General features: G+C 41.2%; 2 protein-coding genes across 4 annotated transcripts; one reads left to right on the top strand and one right to left on the bottom strand.

The window, feature by feature from the left end:
* Nucleotides 1-150: 150 nt before the first annotated feature.
* On the bottom strand, nt 151-8,468 carry gtf2b (general transcription factor IIB). 2 transcript variants are annotated; one of them, XM_086042463.1, is made up of 7 exons: nt 8,195-8,468; nt 3,423-3,535; nt 3,163-3,296; nt 2,747-2,893; nt 2,359-2,488; nt 878-1,159; nt 151-629 (listed from the first exon to the last, which is right to left on the bottom strand). In XM_086042463.1, the coding sequence occupies exons 1-7, from the start codon at nt 8,242-8,244 to the stop codon at nt 496-498; spliced, it is 990 nt and encodes a 329-aa protein (XP_085898589.1). In that variant the 5' UTR covers nt 8,245-8,468; the 3' UTR covers nt 151-495. The 2 variants fall into 2 exon arrangements, with proteins under 2 accessions (XP_085898589.1, XP_085898590.1); XM_086042464.1 differs by lacking the exon at nt 8,195-8,468 and adding an exon at nt 4,948-5,049.
* On the top strand, nt 8,307-19,008 carry lrrc8da (leucine rich repeat containing 8 VRAC subunit Da). 2 transcript variants are annotated; one of them, XM_086042461.1, is made up of 3 exons: nt 8,307-8,609; nt 8,709-8,867; nt 13,814-19,008. In XM_086042461.1, exons 2-3 carry the CDS (start codon nt 8,840-8,842, stop codon nt 16,336-16,338), a joined length of 2,553 nt encoding a protein of 850 aa, XP_085898587.1. In that variant the 5' UTR covers nt 8,307-8,609; nt 8,709-8,839; the 3' UTR covers nt 16,339-19,008. The 2 variants fall into 2 exon arrangements, with proteins under 2 accessions (XP_085898587.1, XP_085898588.1); XM_086042462.1 differs by lacking the exon at nt 8,709-8,867.
* Nucleotides 19,009-19,240: the final 232 nt, after the last annotated feature.

Below are 19,240 nucleotides of genomic sequence, written 5' to 3'. Positions count from 1 at the left end.
CCTTACGCCATTTAGTGGAAGTGCACTGAATTGTTCTGCCTTTCTGTCATAAATTGTTGGCATAGATGGCTCAACAAAGATACAATCAGTGAAGTTGGATTATTTCCCGGAAAGCGTACAATGCAAAAAGTGACTTTCCCAAATCTGTACTTTCATCTCCAATGAAAAGTTTTTATTTTTAAATTACAGTTCAAACAAACTAACAAAATATAAGCAGATCATTTTCCTACAAAAAAGTATGTATACAGTATGAAAGCAGCCTAAAATCGCAAGCACTTTCCCCACTTGAACTTGATGTCCATCCGGTAAGCAGAGTTCTTCTCTGACAACCACTGGAATGTGTGTCCATGTTTCTGCTGTGAGGATGCCTTGAAGGCTTGAAATCTTCGGCGTAAGAGAAACCAAAGACAAAAAAAAAAAAAAAAAAAGAACAATGGCGGAAGTAGCAGACACTGTAGAGCTGCTGGGGGAGGAGGTGAAGGAGATCCTTCCTTTTCACAGTTGGGGCAGCTTGTCAACAGGTGTGTCAAATTTAAAGTCCAGAGGGAAAAGTTCTGCGGCGCGAGGGTAGATGAGCCGGTACGACTGTCGGATGGTCACGTCTGCAACACCGGCGATGTCTCCGATTTCTGTAGTGGCAGATGAAAACAAGTGTTGGCACGGTCATATTTTACACGCAAAAATATCTCCGCGAACCACCAAACAAAAATGTCAAGGTTCATACACTGAAATGATATCTTCTCTCCCTTTGATCGCCCAGTGTGAACACAGCACCCCGTTAGAGACTCATTTCGTGGTGAATAAATATTCGATCCAATTAGGTGCTAATTGTATAAATTTGTGAGCTGCTGGTGTAAGGCCACTACTGGAGCGTCACCTTTCTGCGTTTTCTTCTCGGCGGAGGCCTGCGAGGCCATGTAGATGGCGGCGGCGGCCACGGAGATGGGGCTCCTGCCGGGCACCAGGTCCAGCTCGACGGCCTTCATGGCGATGTAGGTGGCGGCCATCTGCACCTGCTTGGGTAGGCCCAGGTTGGAGCAGAAGCGGGACATGAAGTCTCCTGTGGTGATCAGGTCCACGCTGGTCTCCAGGGCCTTCAGGATCAGCTTGAAGCAGCGGCCGATCTCCTTCTTGGAGATGCGGGACACGGCGCAGATTTCTGTGGAGGAATACAAGTGAGAAAACGGAACTGTGACAGGACAACTCAAGTGATACTGGAGGGCAGTGATTGCGGTGCCCTTAAATGGTGGCATTTTGTTCCTAAAATTTGAGACGGAGCCATTTTTGTATCTACTCGCGCCTGTGCGACCAAGGATTTTTTGGTTTTAATTAGTATACTTGAATATTTTTTGTTGCTGCTAAATTTCAGTAATATAATTCAAATGAATGGAGTGAATATTTGATTCAAAAAATCAACTACATTTTCTAGTTGTGCCGCTAGAATTTCAGTTTAGGGGCCACTGAGCTCCTAAAGTAAGTAAAAAAAAAAAAAGGTTAGTCTGGAGCCCTGGTGAGCTAACCTCCTTTTTTTCACGGAAAACGTATATTGTAGGTTCATCGGGATTTTTTGAAGACTTTGTGGGGGTTTGCAAAAATTTTTTAAAAATCAGATACATTACAACGGGTGTCAATTATGATTGGATTTTTAGTATTCGCGAGTGGTCCACTATATAGTTTTAAGTTGTAATAACACTATTTTCTACCAGATGAAAGGCTTATTAATTGCACTTGGTCCTATAATACTCTATACTACAACGTGAACAGGCCTAATCATTTTTTGTGAATTTAGAATGACATGCAGGACAAACATAGTACAGTACCTGAGTATTATTACATTTTTTAGTGTCTTGATTTCTCTGAAAAAATGCACAAATTGAGTTCTTGCACTTCACGTCAGGCAGCTTTTTTTTTTTTGCTGCCCTTTGAAAGCTCATTTTTTATTCATAAGAGCCCTCGCACTGGAAAATAATAATCAAACTGTGTTTTTTTTTAATTGTTAAAACTATTTGTTGTTGAATGCTGCAACTTTTACACAAAAAAACAGTACTCCAGATTGAACATTCCTCAAGCCGCAAGAGGATCCCGATTCAGTCCCCTCCAATGCGGACTGAGGACGGCATGTGGTTTTCCTCCAAAGTAGGGGGAGGATGACCCCCACTGTGACATGCAAACATTCCAGGGATTCCCACATTGAAAAGAGGACAGCCGCGAGAACTGTAAACGTCTTTTTGTGCGCCAAGAACAAAAAATGATGGCCTACTCCATCGTTTACGTTGACCCGTCCCTGCCTGCAATCTTCGAGTGGCCCTAACTTCCTCATCCTCAAGTGGCAGCAAACAGGAATGCTTGTGGTCTGACCTTTAAAAGTTCTGGGGACACCTTCTTGTCTGCAGGCGATGTAGAGGCAGGCCGATGCGATGGCATCGTTCGCTCGGCCCTTCAGGCTCTTTTGTTCATAAACTTGCTTGAATAGGTTGTTGGTTCTGTCCTGCGGGGAAAACACACGGACAAGACCGCTAAAGTACAAAATGCTGCAGCTCCCACTAATTACAACTACATTCAACATAATGGCGAGATGGGTTTTTTTTTTTCCCCCTATGCCAGTTTTTCAAAATATTTCTGTGTTGCACAGAAAAAAAAACAAAAAACGTTGTGGACCGCTAGAGTAGAACAATGCGATTCTCTAAGTGTACCACAGTCACAAAACCACACGAGTGCTTAAAATCCTTGTAGCGGTTACACTTACTATAATGTTCCTTGGCAGGTTGATGCGATCCGCCATGGTGGTAATTTCTTTGAAGGCGTTGAGCATGGCGCGGTCCGAGCTGCTCATGGTGCGGCGGTTTTGGTACTTGGAGTTGCCAAACTCGTCGAAACTAGCGGCGCCTGTTCCCTGGGGTGGAAACAAAGCAGTTGAGTGTGCGGCACTACTACAGCCCAAGAGAAATTGTCCTGTAGGGGTTCGGAAACTTTTTTCCAATTACACATAATTACCATGTGTACCCTCACTTGTAATAGGAATTAAAAAGTTGCCAATTTTTTGGGAACGAGTCACAATGTTAAGATAAATGTTTTTTTTTACCCCAAAAAGTTTTCATACGTCTACAAGCAAAGAGGTATTTTGTGAGGTGAGAGGTGCTCATTTTTCATGCCAACGCTGACCTTGCTGATCATGGTGGTGAGATCTCCTCCATTCAGCAGCGGGTTCTGGGCGTCTCCCACTCTGGACGGATCTTTGAGGGCTTTCTCGTTGGAAAACGTCCTCCACTCGGAGCCAACGTCAATCACGCGATCGCCTGAGAAGCACGGCAAAAATATTTTCACGACTCCCGGGGGCAGCCACTCTTGCTTGCGGTTGATGATAGGTATCAGGTCGCACTCCAACAGCTCCTCATTCGGATCCTCATTTTCGCTATGCTTACCTACGACAAGGCCGCAATCGGGGCAAATCATGTCCCCTGCTCGGTAGTCCTCCACCAGGATGGCATCGGGGTGGTTGGGGCACTGAACTCTGGGAAGGGTCGATCCATCTCCACTGTGGAAGCAAAATGAATGAGGAGAAAGATACAAGAATGGACTAAATAAGCTTTTGTCATATTTTCCAAGGCCCCTCCATTCAAGTTGGGTCACAAATATAGTGTCAGAATGATGGTGTAAAAGAGTTTTTCTGGCCTAAGAGATTCAAAGTATTAAACCCCCAAAATTCTTAAAAAAAAATAAAAATAAACAGCTGCACCAAGGAGCCTATGCCTGCTCCTGTTAGGCTCGTATTGGAAGCTGGCTGTGTTGTACAAGTCCGGGTGCCCACAGAGCGCAATTAATATTTTGTCCTGCATGTTTTGTTTTGTTTTTTCAAGATTTTGCTGTGGCCAGTTGCCCTATCGTGTGATGCCTGATACTGAAAATTATTTTATTTTGAAAAGTGGCCAGATTCTCTCGCATCTCTAAGACTCTTGACGTATGTCAGGATGCTAATTATATGTCGCGTATTAAACCCACAAGCTCGCAAAATGAGTAAAAAAAAAAAATATATGTACAATATGCAGCAAGTGACTTTTAATTTAGCGTTATGGTGAGTTAGATATTTTCATACACTTTATATTTGTTCTGTGGTGCCTTATGTGGGCGCATTTCAGGAGGACACTGCTTATAGTTACATAAAAAGTGGCTTCATGCTTATGGTTTTATCCCCCAAGAAATCTCATTTTTGCAATTTATATTTTGTGGTCTCTGTTGCACGTTTAAGCGTTACCATAGTGCCCATATTAAATGAGCGTTGTTACACTTGTTATGGTGTTGGTGCTGCTTGTAAAGATACATCAAATTTTACTGTGACTGGTGTTTGAAAGATTATTTTCAACCCTGCATATGGATACAAATATTACAGATAACACGTTGACAGTTTTGTTTACTGTAACAAACTGTAAACAAGGTATCTAGCATACCGTCTTTTTACGAGTAACGTTAGACTCCTCGCGATTGCCACACTTAACTACAATGTGAACCACAATTGGAAAAAAAAAAAAAGAGGGTTAGAGACTCCTTAGATACAACACAAAAATGTTCCAATGAATGTGATGACGCTGCGCAATGCCTCTCAGTGAGACAGAAGGGCAGCTACTGCGCTAGCCACAAGGCTAGCGAGCCGGCATTATATAGTATGAGGGGGGCATATCATTTAACATCAGTGACAACTTGGGACTCGGTAGTTTGCTTTTTATTACGAACTCAACGCCAATGAAAACAGCGTGCGGGCATTATGACCGGTGAGCTAACACGCTATGCTAACCAACAAGATGCTACCTCATCCTCATCGAGGGGCGCGAGGTTAATAAAGGAGCGGTTGTGTCGTCTACGTCTTCGGCGAATTTATCTCAGCCGCGTGTCACAAACGATGAAAGTAATGTCGTTGAGCTACTTGTGACGAAGAATGTGAGCCGTACTCACCGGCTTGTAGACGCCATATTACCAGCATAAAGAGTCTGTCAAAGAAACAAACTGCTGAGCAGCGATACTAGTATATATAGATTTTTGATCACGTGGCCTTTTTGGTACGGAAAGCCAGAGAGCGCAAATGACCTCAATAAACCTAATGAAGATAATCGTACAAATTCAATTTAGTGTTTCTCCAACATTAGGAGTCAAAGCACATATTTTACATTTGGAAATTTAAAAATATTTTTTTGATTTTTTTATTTTCATTAAAATTATACATGCCGAAATAATAAACATAATTTACTGTATTTGTAAATGTACCCTATCATCAAAAAATCTGAATATAGTACTATGCTTGTATTAAAAAAAAAACTTTTGTAAAACTTGAATTTCTGAACTCAAATTAGACTTGTACTCAAACAAAAGTAAAGGAAAACTGTAGACTCACTACAACTCAACATTATTCATAGAGGAGTTTGAAAACAACCATGGCTGTGCTTGTGCATTGTTGTCGCTTTGCAAATGCTGTTAATTAAGCAACAGACTGCAGACTATGTCTGACTGTATCAGCCTGTGACTGGACTCATCCTTTGTTATCCTCCCCAGACCTTTCTTTGCCCATGTTACCAAAAATCACAAAGAATCATTCATTTGTTCGTTTTGTACTGTAAGAATTGTATTCTGGGGTGGAAAAAAACAAGTTTTATTATAAATAAATAAATGATGTCCTGTAATAATTTGCCTTTGTTAAGAAAAAAAATACTGGATGCGATGATACAACATAGAAGAGATTTTAATTGATCCAAAGCTAAGAAGAAAAGAAGAAGTACGGTAATTGGTTTAGTGTGTTTGTTTATAAGCGTTATCATGCACATTTTTAAAAACGATACGACATCACAGCTCATGACCCCACTTTGAGAACGACTGTTGAAACAAATTGTTAGCATGAATTTACCAGATACAGTACTTGTATTTAACATAGTAGTGCATGTTGAACACTATAGTAAGTGTGTTGGAACTCAATGTAATGCACATAACGAAGAGACGGAGGTATGAGCACAGTACAGTACGTACATGAATAATACATGGCTGGCTGGGTCAGAGCCCGTTCCTAGGTCCATCTGAGTGCCTCCAATTTAGCACAGTGTATTGTATATACTGTACTTGTAATTCACTAGATTCCTTTTACTTATAGTATTTTGTGTTTTCATACATTTCAATACTACATAGGGAGCAATTTTCCTTACCTAATAACCCATTCCAAATCTTTTTGCTGCTTTTTTGGGGCAAACACTGCAATGTATTGTCATTTTCATTCATTTCAATGGGGCAAGATGATTTGAAGAACAAGTGTTGTGAGTTACAAGTGTGGTAATGGGATAAATTGCGCTCGTATCTCAAGGCAAAACTATATTGTAATTCCATGGTAAAAATAAATCATTCATTTATTTCTGAGGCACCTTAGCAGATTGTTCAAAGGTCCACTCCAGATTTAGCACGGAACTCATCTGATATCCTTGAGAAGATCTAATATACCGCACGCAAAACAACGTCTGGAGTTTGTCAAGCAGGAAAAACAAATTACTGTAGTATTATTTGTAGAATGAATCTGCATTTGTCATCATGCATGACTTCCATATTTGAGCTTGTAATACAGACTCAGAGCATAACACGCTCCAATGCTTGCTTTTTTTACCTCTTTTTGCTTGCTTTCTTTTCCCTCCCACACATACACACAAAACACCATCAAAGGTATTGTACATGAGTATCGTGAGAGCAGAGTGCTGGCAAACAGCAGTCAGCAGCCCAAGACCGGTTGGAACCTGTATTGCTAGCAACTATGGAGACACTTCCTCTGTTGGGTGCATCATCAGTGAATGATGCATGAGCAATGGGTGCTACTGATTCTACTACAACACTCGCATAGATAGGTAGGGTTTCATCTGAAAATAATCTAGAAATTGGTGATTCAACAAGCCGTAAAACATAATCGTAAAAGATTATCGAGATTGACATGAAAAATGTATGCAAATGTATATTTGGTAGCAGCAGTCTTATATTTGAGATCCAAAGGCTTTGGTTTTCCCTGGTGTCCAGCCATGGGCCCACCCAGTCGAGGGAAGATCTGAACTTCAGTCTATTCAGTTTGTCATTTTATGTGAATATACAATGCGTCGGGACAGGAGGATTATTCCGAGAAATATTCAGGCCCACCCTGATTTTTCCAGGCCGCCCTTGCAAGAGTCTATTAATTTAAGGCTGTGGTTCTAAAACTTTTTACACCAAGTAAAGTACCGGTACTACCTCAAAACATATTTGGCTCTCCAAGTACCACCATCATAACTGACATTAAATTACAGTACACATAGCAGGCCAAAATGTTTATCAAAAATGCTAAAAAAATGCAAAAAGTTACTGTAACATAACACAATTTGAACATTAATACTAGGCTTAAAGGCGAAGTTAACCCAAACATATTTTTTTCAAGAATATGTTCTATGCAGGTCCACAAGTTGGAACAAGGCAATATGACTAATATGAAATATGAGTAAAGCAGCAAAATCCACTCGTTTTTAGCCATCTCACCTATTTTGTCACTTCTGTCTACTGAAAATGACATCACAGACCCTTGACATAGCACACTCTCAGGGCTCGGATAACAACCAATCGCGGCTCACTTGTTTTCTGAAGCTGTGCTATGATTGGTCGTTATCTGAGCCCTGAGGGTGTGCTATGTCATTTTCAGTCGACAGAAGTGACAAAATGGCCGCCTCCGGAGATGGCTAAAAAAGGGTGGATTTTGTTGCTTAACTCATATTCCTCAAATATTCATATTAATATTAATCAGAATGGCGTGTTTCAACTAATGGGCCTGCTGGGAACATATTCTTGAAAAAAATATGATTGGGTTGATTTCCTTTTTAAATAAGGATTCAATTAAATGTATTGCACATAAATATTAAACATAAATTGTCACTTAATAAATGCTTAAAAACCAACAGTTCCAAAATATTTCATGCAAATGTATTGGAATTGGAAAGGTAAATACATGTAGACGATATAAATTGTACTGTACTGGTTGTATTATACTAGATATTTATTTAATTGTTTTAAAGTCTGAGCTGACTGTAAAATTATGTACAGTCTGAACATTTAATTCAGTGAATATTTCCAATGATGGGACATGTACCACACTTTGGTAATCGCTGATGCAACATGAACATTTTGATTAAATGATGCATGAACCTTTTGTACTTACTCACAGAGAACCACTGGTAATCGAACTGTTAGCCGGTGTCTGTGCGACATTCCTTTTCCCGTTTTTATATGAATGCACCATGAGATAAAGTTAGCAGGAAAGCGGCGTCTTCAGGAAGTAGTTTTCTTTTCATCGTCCAATCAGAGGCGAGCAAAGCACAACAGCGGTTCCATGTTGGATCAGCCTTCTCTTGTCTCTCCTTCACCTGCCCGAAACGTCGCTCTTCTCTTGTTTGTCTGCGCACATTGTCTGGGACCAGAAGCCTTCTTACGGGGCTCCTCTCAGCGCGGGACAAATACTTGATGGATGTAGTCGTTACTCTTACCGACAAATGTCGTGTGAACCGCGGAATTGGCGAAATGTGGAACGCGGGTTGAGGAAGGAATAAACGGGGTCCTTTAACGCCGCACCGACAGTAAGTGATGTTATACAGTATACAGTATTTGTAATCATTACTCCTTGTTAGTTAATAAGTATGGTTTTTTTTTGCTTCACACACTACATTACATTACAGAGTCAACAAGTAACCTGACTTGAGTTCATCCGGAAAGGTGGCAAAGTCTTCCCTGATCACAAGAGGGGAAAAAAAGACTAGCTGTTCTGTTCTTTACACAAACTGTTCCTCTTCGTATAATAAACTCATGGATGTACTATGTCACAAGGCAGCGGATACGTGAGTGTTGTCATCAGTTAATGGGTTTGTGTACGCAAACGTACGGTTTTATTTGGAGGCATCTTTTGGTTAAGTTTTTACCAGAAAAAAATATTTTTGCCTCTCTGGGTACCAATAACTGCTTTTAAAAATGACGTCACAAAAAAGTCTGGATTCCAAGACAATGCTGGAATAGATGTGTAGAAATAGATCCGGTTTTCCACTTGATCAACCCCCCAACACACACACACACACACACACACACACACACGAAGCGTGATAAAATACATGTCAAGCTCATAATGTGACGACATATACAAACATCAATCCCACATCTCTCCGTCACAACAAATAACAGAATTACGCGTGTGTCTAGGTCATTAATAAACGTGGCGTGACGTCATATTTGAACGCGCTTGTGCACAGCATCGCGACCGCCGTTACAACTAAACTAACCAATGGGGTATGTGACTTTGTTTCTATCGCGCGTTAATTTTAATAACTATACAGCCAATTTACCCACTTGTTAGGCTTACAAGCATGGATTTGTATCCATAAAATTAAACTGTTGTACGTTGCAGATAGATATTGTACCTATTTGGCTGATTTTGGTCAACGTTAACATGGTTAAACAGACTAACCTAAAAACTCATTGTTGATGGACGATGTAGCAGTCTGTGTTGCGTTTAACGGCCTGTTAGGTAATTCAGACTTTCGAGATGATTTATTTTTCCCAGTTGGAACCCTAGTGCAAGTTTTCACAAGCTTTATCGAGCCAAGGGATATATTTAATTCGAGGAAAAAACTCACCACAAAAAAAGTCATAAAAAGTAGGCCCCGACCGATAAAGATTTTTATTGAGGCCGATTAATCTGATAAAATTTAAAAATATACAATAAACCTCAATAATGCCAATAGTCCATTCAAGTTTTTGTAAATTTTTAGTAAAGAAAAACATAGTTCTAATTGTATAAAAACATCATAAAACACAGTAAAAGAGAATCTAAAAAAATAAACTGGTTTAATAAAGTGCAAATGTATGTTCCGTGTTTGTTGGATGTGTGCCTTTAAGGGGTGTGACCTAGTGAGTGTTGGCAGGAGCTGGTGTCCAGGTGGCCGGTTAATGGGCGTGAGTTGAGTTGATTTACCAGTGCCCCAACTTGACAAAGCTTTTCATGTTACAAGATATCGCTAAGTTGATGTTTATTTTGTTAGTTTGATTTTTTTGTGTCTTGAGCCATATAATGTCAGATACAAATGAGCTTCAGATATGCCGCCCGTCGTGAAATTTGAAAAGAAATGTTGCAATTAACTAACACTGTCACATTTTGGTATGGAGAACCACTGTCACCAGTGCACATTAAACCGTCTATTTAATGGGACTTGTATATAAATAACAGAGGTGGGCATTCCGTCCGACCGTCGGATCGGTCCGTCAATAACGGCCGCCTGTTTTGCTGACGATAGACTGGGAAGTTTAAAAAAAGCCTTATTAAGCATAGACGGAAGAGAGATGCAAACGTGACCCAGACTGCATTGACTGTATATGCACAGCAGGTGGCGATATGCACCAAAGAATCTTCGTTTCTCAGGCTGACCATCCATTATCCACACCGCTTATCTAAGAAGTAATATAGTACCAGTTGCTTTGAATGCGGAGAGAGTTTTACATTTCTATTTTTGTTTTTGGAAAGAGTGGGGTTAGGAGGTTGGGAAACGGTATTTTTCAGGCATACACTCCATTTAGGCCTAGATACACCAATCCGACGTCGGAGGTCGTGAAGCGTCGTGGTGTCTGATTGCGTCGTCTGTTTAGTGTAGTGGCCAACGTCGTAGCGTCGTAACCCGTCAGGAAGCGTCTGGTGGGCGTTTCAGCATGTTGAATGGGCGTTGTGAGTCGTGAAATTTGGTCACTCTGATTGGCTGTTAGCTAACAAATCAGCGCTCGGAGCACCAACGGGAAGTGACAAATGCGGATAAACAGTTAGCACGCCTTTGCTGCCTTAATCTTACAAGTACAAGAGCGAGGGTTGACAATCAAAGTATCTCGCAATATGGTGTCAAAACGTGAGGGTTTACTTCGCGTGGGAGTTCATCGTGAGCGAAGAATATGGCTGAATGCTTTTTTTACGTTTTTATAATCCGCCCCCGGCCAATAGCTTTCCGGTTGGATTTTTCTAACCAGGAGAAATAGTGACTACCCCCGCAGATGGTATGGAAGGGTATTACATCTCACGCGTGGCAGAAGGTACTTTAATGGTCAGCGTCACTGTCTGTCGTCGTTGCGGCGTATTTTTCCAGCATGACGTGCCGACAGCCGGCCCGACGCTACAGGGGGGTAAGCGTCGGTCACAGTTGGCCAATATATTACAGTTTGGTCTGTCTTGAAAAATCGACGGGATGACGGATGGGTAACTAGGCTGCTGACGGACGACGAATGCCGGACCGGCAAACTATAGCAAAACGCCCACCTCTGATAAATACAAAATGTAAACACTTGCACAGGGCTGCTCTAGGCCACAACTCAGATCCCTACGCTCACACGCAGAATAACCGGCCAAAACCGGCTCCAGCTTCAGACATGACTCTCTACGCCACACACTTTAAGAGTATACATCCAATTAAGAGTATACATCCAACACACGGATACTACTGTATATACGGTAATTACACTCTATAAAACCAGTTTATTTCTTTACAGTCTCCTGTATTGTTTTTTTATACAATACAGTACCATTTTTTCTTTATTAAAAACAGCAAATAAAAAAGTGGTGTGTTTAGGCTGCTGGAAGAGATGAATGGCATTTCAATTCATTTTAAATCGATTTGAGTGAAAAGTAAAATTGAGTCATGAGCAAGGTAGCGGAACAAATTAAATTCCTAAATCAAGGTACTACAGTACTATTCATTAAACTTTAACTGAATTAAAACAGATGGGCAAGTTAATGTGAAAGGTTACACATTCACACCATATAACTGCAGCTTGAATTAGGCAACGTAAGGGTTTTAGCACCTTTTTGATAAGCACCTGTGGATTTAACCCTCTGACGGGTTTAACTTTGTGACCTGCTTTAGGCTTCACAAAAAGAGAGAGGCATGCTGAACAGGGAGGATTATTCATGTTGGACCGTAAGTAACAAGTAACAGCATTTCACCAGGCAATTTAAAGCAGGGATACAATTCACATGTCACAGAATCAATGAGTTTTGTTTAAGATGTGTTGTGTGATGCTTAATTGTAAATACAGAGGGTGCTCATAGGTTGATGAAAATTTCATTTTAGAATGCTGGCTGACTTACAAAAGAAAAAAGTAGGGCTGCAACTAACACGTACTGTATTTGGATAATCAATTAACCTGGCAATTATTAATTAAAGAATGCTTAAAAAAACGATTGACTTTGCATTTATTAAAAATACGGCCTCATATTCTCTTCATATTATTACATATACAGTACACAATAAATTGATGGGTTACAAGTTTTGAAATCAGAAGTCAAGAATAATAGCTTGTTCAACGATTGTTCAAGTTACTGTAATAACCAGAGTTGGGCATTTTACCAAACTTTGCCGGTCTGTCACTTGTCATCCCTCAGCAGCCCGGGTACCCATCCGTCATCCCTCAATCCGTCTATTTTTCAATTGTAAGTGTCTGTCAGTTAGTTGGGCGGCACGGTGGTCGACTGGTTAGCACGTCCGCCTCACAGTTCAGAGGTCGTGGGTTCGATCCCTGCCTCCCTGTGTGGAGTTTGCATGTTAAGATAAGATAAGAATGCCTTTATTGATCCCACAGTGGGGAAATTTTCATTGTTACAGCAGCAAAGATATAGGTCACACAGGGACGGCGGCATAATGTAGCCATTAATGTATAACATTGACGGCAAACATTCGGGATCAAACCTATGTAAATATAAGCAGTAACACGTGTATATACTCATGTATATACACACCAACATACATCTACATAAAAAGTATGAGGAACACTCATTTTGGCCTGTACATAGTACATAGTGACAGTGCTGTAGTGAAATGTAAGGAACAGCATTGGATAAAAATAAAACTAGACTGTTGAGTATTGCACGGTATTACAGTAGTGGGGAATATTGGGTATTGCACGATATGAGCTCAGGTGTTCTCCCCGTGCCTGCGTGGGTTTTCTCTGGGTACTCCGGTTTCCTCCCACATTCCAAAAACATGCATGGTAAGTTGATTGGACACTCTAAATTGCCCCTAGGTGTGACTGTGAGTGCAAATGTTTGTCTCAGTGTGCCCTGCGATTGGCTGGCAAATGATTCAGGGTGTCCCCCGCCTACTGCCCGAAGACAGCTGGGATAGGCTCCAGCACGCCCCGCGACCCTTGTGAGGATAAGCGGTATCGATAATGGATGGATGTCAGTGAGTTATGATTAGACAGACAGATGAAAATCCACTTCCGTCTATGCTTAGTCCGTCTATTTTTTTCAAGTTACCCGTCTAACCTCAGCAAAATGGGCATCCGTCATAGGCGGACCGTTCCGTCGGGCAGACAGAATGCCCACCGCTGGTAATAATGTTACAAGAAAATACTTGCAATAGCTCAATGATACTTATTTATTACATCTGACAATTTGACATTTTGGTACAGATTTGAGCAAGTATCATGGAAGTTGACATGCTTGATTTGCTTTTGCAGGCCACGGGGCCTTGAGTTTGAGACCAGTAGGGTTTACTTCATTTTGGACCAAATTTGACCCATGCAAGCTTATACAAGAACTGTAATTCAATTTAAATAAGAGAAAGTGATGTTAGTACACACCAGACTATTCTATGATTTATTCTTACTATTCGTTTTTAACAGCCATTTCGCATCTCCATTCGAGTCATCACTGATTTGTGCACAGCCCTACTCAACTAAATCATACAGTTTCTTAAATAACCACGTGTTCTAATACTAATACGCGATTCACTGATTCTCCTCCCTCTTGTTGCAGTAATGTTCACAGTGACCGAGTTTGCGTCCTTGAATGACGTCCATCCAACGTACCGCATCTTGAAGCCATGGTGGGATGTCTTCATGGACTACCTGAGCCTTGTCATGCTCATGTTGGCCCTATTCGCCATGACCATGCAGATCACCAAGGACCAGCTAGCTTGCCTTCCTTTCATGGAGGACTCACAGGAGAACACCAGAAATGACTCCTACCCCACACACGGTGCACAGCAAGTAGCTGCTGCGATGAACACCAACGACATGTCAGAGAAAGCTGTAGAAAATGTTCAGAGACTCTATCAAAGTGATAACAGGGGAAGAGAGAAATGCATTAATCAGCCTCAAGCACCGGGAATCATAACCAATTTGGATTTCCAGCAGTATGTGTTTATCAACCAAATGTGTTATCACCTTGTCTTGCCCTGGTATTCCAAATTCTTCCCCTACCTCATCCTGATCAACACCGTTATCCTCATGGTCAGCAGCAACTTCTGGTTCAAATTTCCCAAGACCAGCTCCAAAATTGAACACTTTGTCTCGATTCTGTGCCGCTGCTTCGAATCTCCGTGGACCACCAAGGCGGTGTCCGAAACAGCCTGTGAAGAGTCTGAGAAGAACAAGCAGAGGTTGAGCGGCACCTCTTTTGCACAGCAGAATGCGTCTTTAGAGGGGAACGAGGAAGGTTCGAGTTCCACCTCAACCTCTCCTATGCTTGAAGGTGTGGTCTCTGCAGATAATCCCATTGCCGAGGCCCCGACGGCCAGTATGCCCATCTTGGATAAAAAGGATGGGGAGCAGGCCAAAGCCCTGTTTGAGAAAGTGCGCAAGTTCCGAGCTCACGTGGAGGACAATGATTTCATCTACAGGTTTTACGCCGCTCAGACCATTTTCAAGACGGCCACATTTATTTCGATGCTGTCCTACACATCGAGCTTTTTGGTTAAAATTAATTTCATACACATCTGTGAGACTGATGTCAAAGCGCTGGTAGGGTATGGAAAGTTCTTTTGTACGCACAACATGGCTTTCATGTTAGACAAAGTGCTTATTTGTTACATAGCTCTGATGATTATGTACGGAATGGTGTGTCTGTACTCCCTCTTTTGGGTATTTCGAGGGCCTCTGAAAGAGTATTCTTTTGAGAAAGTCCGAGAAGAGAGCAGCTTTAGTGACATTCCAGATGTGAAAAACGACTTTGCATTCCTCTTACACATGGTTGACCAGTACGACCAGCTATACTCCAAGCGCTTCGGTGTCTTCCTGTCTGAGGTGAGTGAGAACAAGCTGAGGGAGATCAGCCTCAACCACGAGTGGAACTTCAAAAAAGCGAGGAAATGCGTGACCCGTAACGCACAAGATCAGCAGGAACTGCACCTTAAGAATCTCTTTGGTCTTCCAAACGTGGTCTTTGACCTCACCGACTTGGAGGTGCTCAAGCTAGAGAAGATTCCTGAAGTCAGATTCACTGCGAATGTCTCTCAGATGACCAGTCTGACAGAACTGCACCTGTACGAGTGCCCCGCTAAAGTAGAGCAGACCGGTTTTGCGTTCCTCCGCGACCATCTTCACAGCCTTCACATCAGTTTCACCGATGTCGCCGAGATCCCGACATGGGTATTCTTGCTGAGGAATTTGCGGCAGCTTTACATCTTCGGGAACCTGAGCTCAGAAAATAACAGGATGGTCGGTCTGGAATCCATGCGGGACTTGAGGCATTTAAAGACATTGTGCCTGAAGAGCAACCTCCCAAAATTGCCCACCAACATCACAGACGTGTCGCAGCACCTGGTGAAATTAATGGTGTACAATGATGGCACAAAACTATTCGGACTCAATACTCTGAAAAAAATGACCAACCTCATTGACCTGGAATTGCACAACTGCGAGCTGGAGAAGATTCCTCACGCTGTTTTCAGCTTGCTCAACCTACAGGAGCTCGATTTGAAGTCCAACAACATCCGAACCATTGAGGAAATTGTCAGCCTGCAGCACCTCAAGAGGCTGACGTGTCTCAAATTGTGGCACAACAAAATCACAGCAATCCCGTCCTCCATTGTCCAGGGCAAGTCTCTGGAGGCGCTCCACCTCTCATACAATAAACTGCAGTCCCTGCCGCCGGCGTTGTTCAAGCTACCTAAATTACAATACTTGGATTTGGCCCACAACTTAATCCAGGTGCTACCGCCGGATGTTGGTCTCCTGCTGGACCTACTGCACCTGGACATCACTTCCAACAAGCTGGAGACATTGCCCAAGAATCTGTTCAAGTGCACCAAGCTGAGGGCGCTTTGCTTGGGCCACAACGACCTTAGGGAACTGTCGGAGGCCGTGGGCGAGCTGGTTCTCCTCAATCATCTGGACCTGAAGGGCAACAGTCTGGAAAGGCTGCCCGCACAGCTGGGCAACTGCCGCCGGCTGCTCGGGAGTGAGTTCTTGGTGGAGGATCACCTCTACATGACTCTGCCTGTGGAAGTCAGGGAGAGCATCAGCCGAGATAGCAACATGGCCAGTACCAGTGTCTTATAGCAGGGTTTTCTCAAACCTTTTGGGTCCAGGGAGAATTTTTTTCCACCAACCCCATTCAAGCTCCTAACACCAAGTAAAATAATCAACCTCCGCGATATAATGGCAAAAATCGGAGAGTTAATTGCCGCCGATCCGAATGGTTTGTAATTGCCTATTGACACAAGATGATGGCAACGCACTTTATTTCTTTTAGACGAGACAAAGATTCTCCCCTTCACTCAGTCGCTTGGCCAAAGATGGCATAAGATGACGCTAAAGCAATTTTTTAAAAATAATACGTGGCTTTGGAGGATAACACTGCCCCGCCCCTCCAACAAAATTGTGAAAACGGAACCACAAATATGCGGGGGTTCACTTTATCCGTAAATGGCAGGAATTAAGTTGCCTATTTTGGGAGTAAATAAGTCTGAATGTTACAAAAACAAATTTGTACTTTTAGATGAATAACAATTGTAGTTCAAGAAAAAAAAGCGTCAGGTTGCCATGACAAGTAGTGCATTGTCGCCATCTTGTTTACTTGTTTTCTGAATGTATCAATGTATCCCACAATGCCTCTGAAAAAAAAAAATTCTGTTTGTGGGTTATTGTCTTGATATTTGGCATGAAACATTCATTTGGTTGTGGCACAAAAATATCTTTATATTTTTGTAAAATACCTTTAAAAAAATGTTTTTTTTGTTCACTCTTAGGTCCCCCATCTGATAATCTGATACTTTGTTAGTATGTGACAGCGACAGTGACGTAATTAACAGTGCGCCCGATTAGTGTTTCAAAACTTACTTTCATTAACCGATGTGTACTATATAGTCCACAATATAAAAATCACAAGTAATTATACCATAGGCATGAGTGATGATTACAAACACGTAATAGGGATTTATATATGTTGAAATAGGGCTGCACGATATTGCAAAAACATGTGATACGCGATATGGATGTTATTGCGATATTTTAAATGTCGCTATGAAAAAAATGTTGTGCAGCCCTAGTGAACTATATAAAAGCCCTATTTATAGTGATTAGGGAGTAGGGAATGAGTGAATAATTCCAAACGCAGCCACAGTTTTATGATAAAGTTTAATTTTTCCAAGAGGAAGTCATAACATTATGATTGTAAAATCAAAGTTTAACAAGGAAAGTCATGTATTCAGATTAGACAGGATCTGAATGACCAATCTGAATGAAAATGCTCCATATAAACACCACGATCGGAATAAAAATGCCGAATCCGAATGGAATGTCATTCGGATTCACAGGGGTGGTATATTCCTTTTGCCAATCCGAACGAGCGTCATGTAAACAGTTCAATCGGAATAGCCAGGATGCGTCTTAAACGCGTAGTGATTTCGTTGCACGGTATAAGCATTTTAAAATGGCAGTGTCTTACCATAGGTCGTCTGCGACGCGAGAACTTGTTTTAAAGTACTGTACTGGTAACTTGTTTTTATCAAGATTCTGCTTTAATAAAGATGTTTAAACAATCTCCAATACTGTGCTAAATTGGTTGATGATCACGTGATACGTCGATCTCTGCGTGTCACACAGACGATCACGTCACATGTAAACAGGTGACCACAGAGCTCCATGTAAACCCGGCTATTGATATTTTATTAGTTGAATTTTAAAAAAATTACAACTTTGAAAGATAAAAAAAGGACTTAACTCCTGTGATAATCCTTTTGTGGTACGAAGGAAAATTATTTGTGACAGGTCACACGTAAATGACATGACATCAGAGCTTTTAATTGGCCTAAGGCTAATGTAGGCATAAGTAAATCTGTTTCGTTTTTTTTTTTTGTAGGCATGGTATTGTTTTGTTTTTTCTTTTAAATGATACGAATTATTTTGCGGACACCTAAGATACGGCTTACGGATCCAGTTTGAGAACCACTTTAAGGGCTGGGCAATGAATGCTTTATTTCATTATGACGTTAATAGCTTGTCTTAATAGCTCATCGTTAATTAGAATGATTTCGTACCAGTCATTTTTTGTTGCATCAAGCAATGTCATAGTTTGTAACCATAATACTATTAGCTTCAAAAGACCTTGAATTAATCAAATCATGGCAGACCTGTTTATATGTTTATGTAGACCGGTATTTTAGTCTCTCAGGAATAATTATAATTGTGGATGAAAATTTGTTGTTTAGTGAGATTTCATTTTCTCCAAATGGTTTTACTTTTGTTCCTTCACAGACACAACACACACACACACACACACACACACACAAACATTGTGCTCATTACTTGAACAATATTTTCTGATCCTTTCATGATTCAGGGTATTAGTGGTGTTTATTGATCAATGTCATAAAGTAGCAATTCCAGAACTGAGTAAATCACTAGATGCAGGTATTACCACAACCACCATGTTATAGATGTTTGCAATTCACTTGCATAAAGAAATCCATGAATGTTGTCAGATGCTGTTCTCCTAGAAGGGCAATTCCTTTAATACATTTTTCCATGCACTAAAATGTAAACATGTACATGTGTCTTCCACTTTAACTAATTATTCTACATTGATGACAAAGTTATCTGCCTTGTTTCTCCCCAGTGTATTTTTGAATACTGTAGTTTGATGTATTCAGAGTTGCTGTATCACCTCAGTGTCCTATGCTCAAAACGTCACAGCTTTTATGGCTCAATAAAAAAATATTGAAAAGATAAGTTGGTCGTTATTTATGTTGTAGGTTATTTTTTAAGAACTTAAATTCATCGTCATGAAAAAAGCCACTTCATTTCTTAATTGTGTATTTTACCATCAAAGGTTCCTCCTCACTCTCAGTTGTGTTTGATGTGTCACAAAAGCAAAAAACAAAACAGTGTCAAGGTCACTACTCGGCTTGACGTGTTTCGCAAAAAGCCCGTTTTATCCACTTTTTGGTTAGAAATCTGTTTT

Source organism: Filicampus tigris, chromosome 10 (genome assembly GCF_054856515.1).
Source record: "Filicampus tigris isolate MCC_2025a chromosome 10, RoL_Ftig_1.0, whole genome shotgun sequence".
In the NCBI taxonomy this organism is placed as follows: Eukaryota; Metazoa; Chordata; class Actinopteri; order Syngnathiformes; family Syngnathidae; genus Filicampus; species Filicampus tigris.
The sequence above is the reverse complement of the archived record's forward strand: the minus strand, read 5'-3'. Positions and strand labels throughout refer to the sequence as shown.

What these genes read in the sequence shown, in the direction of transcription:
- gtf2b (XM_086042463.1), bottom strand. Translation starts at nt 8,244, where the DNA reads ATGTCGCACAGACACCGGCTAACAGTTCGATTACCAGTGGTTCTCTGT. An exon ending in TTACCAGTGGTTCTCTGTGA is followed by an intron (nt 3,536 to 8,194) that starts GTAAGTACAAAA and finishes TTGCTTCCACAG; the next exon opens with TGGAGATGGATCGACCCTTC. An exon ending in CGAGAAGAAAACGCAGAAAG is followed by an intron (nt 630 to 877) that starts GTGACGCTCCAG and finishes CTGCCACTACAG; the next exon opens with AAATCGGAGACATCGCCGGT.
- lrrc8da (XM_086042461.1), top strand. Translation starts at nt 8,840, where the DNA reads ATGTACTATGTCACAAGGCAGCGGATAC. An exon ending in TGTCACAAGGCAGCGGATAC is followed by an intron (nt 8,868 to 13,813) that starts GTGAGTGTTGTC and finishes CTCTTGTTGCAG; the next exon opens with TAATGTTCACAGTGACCGAG.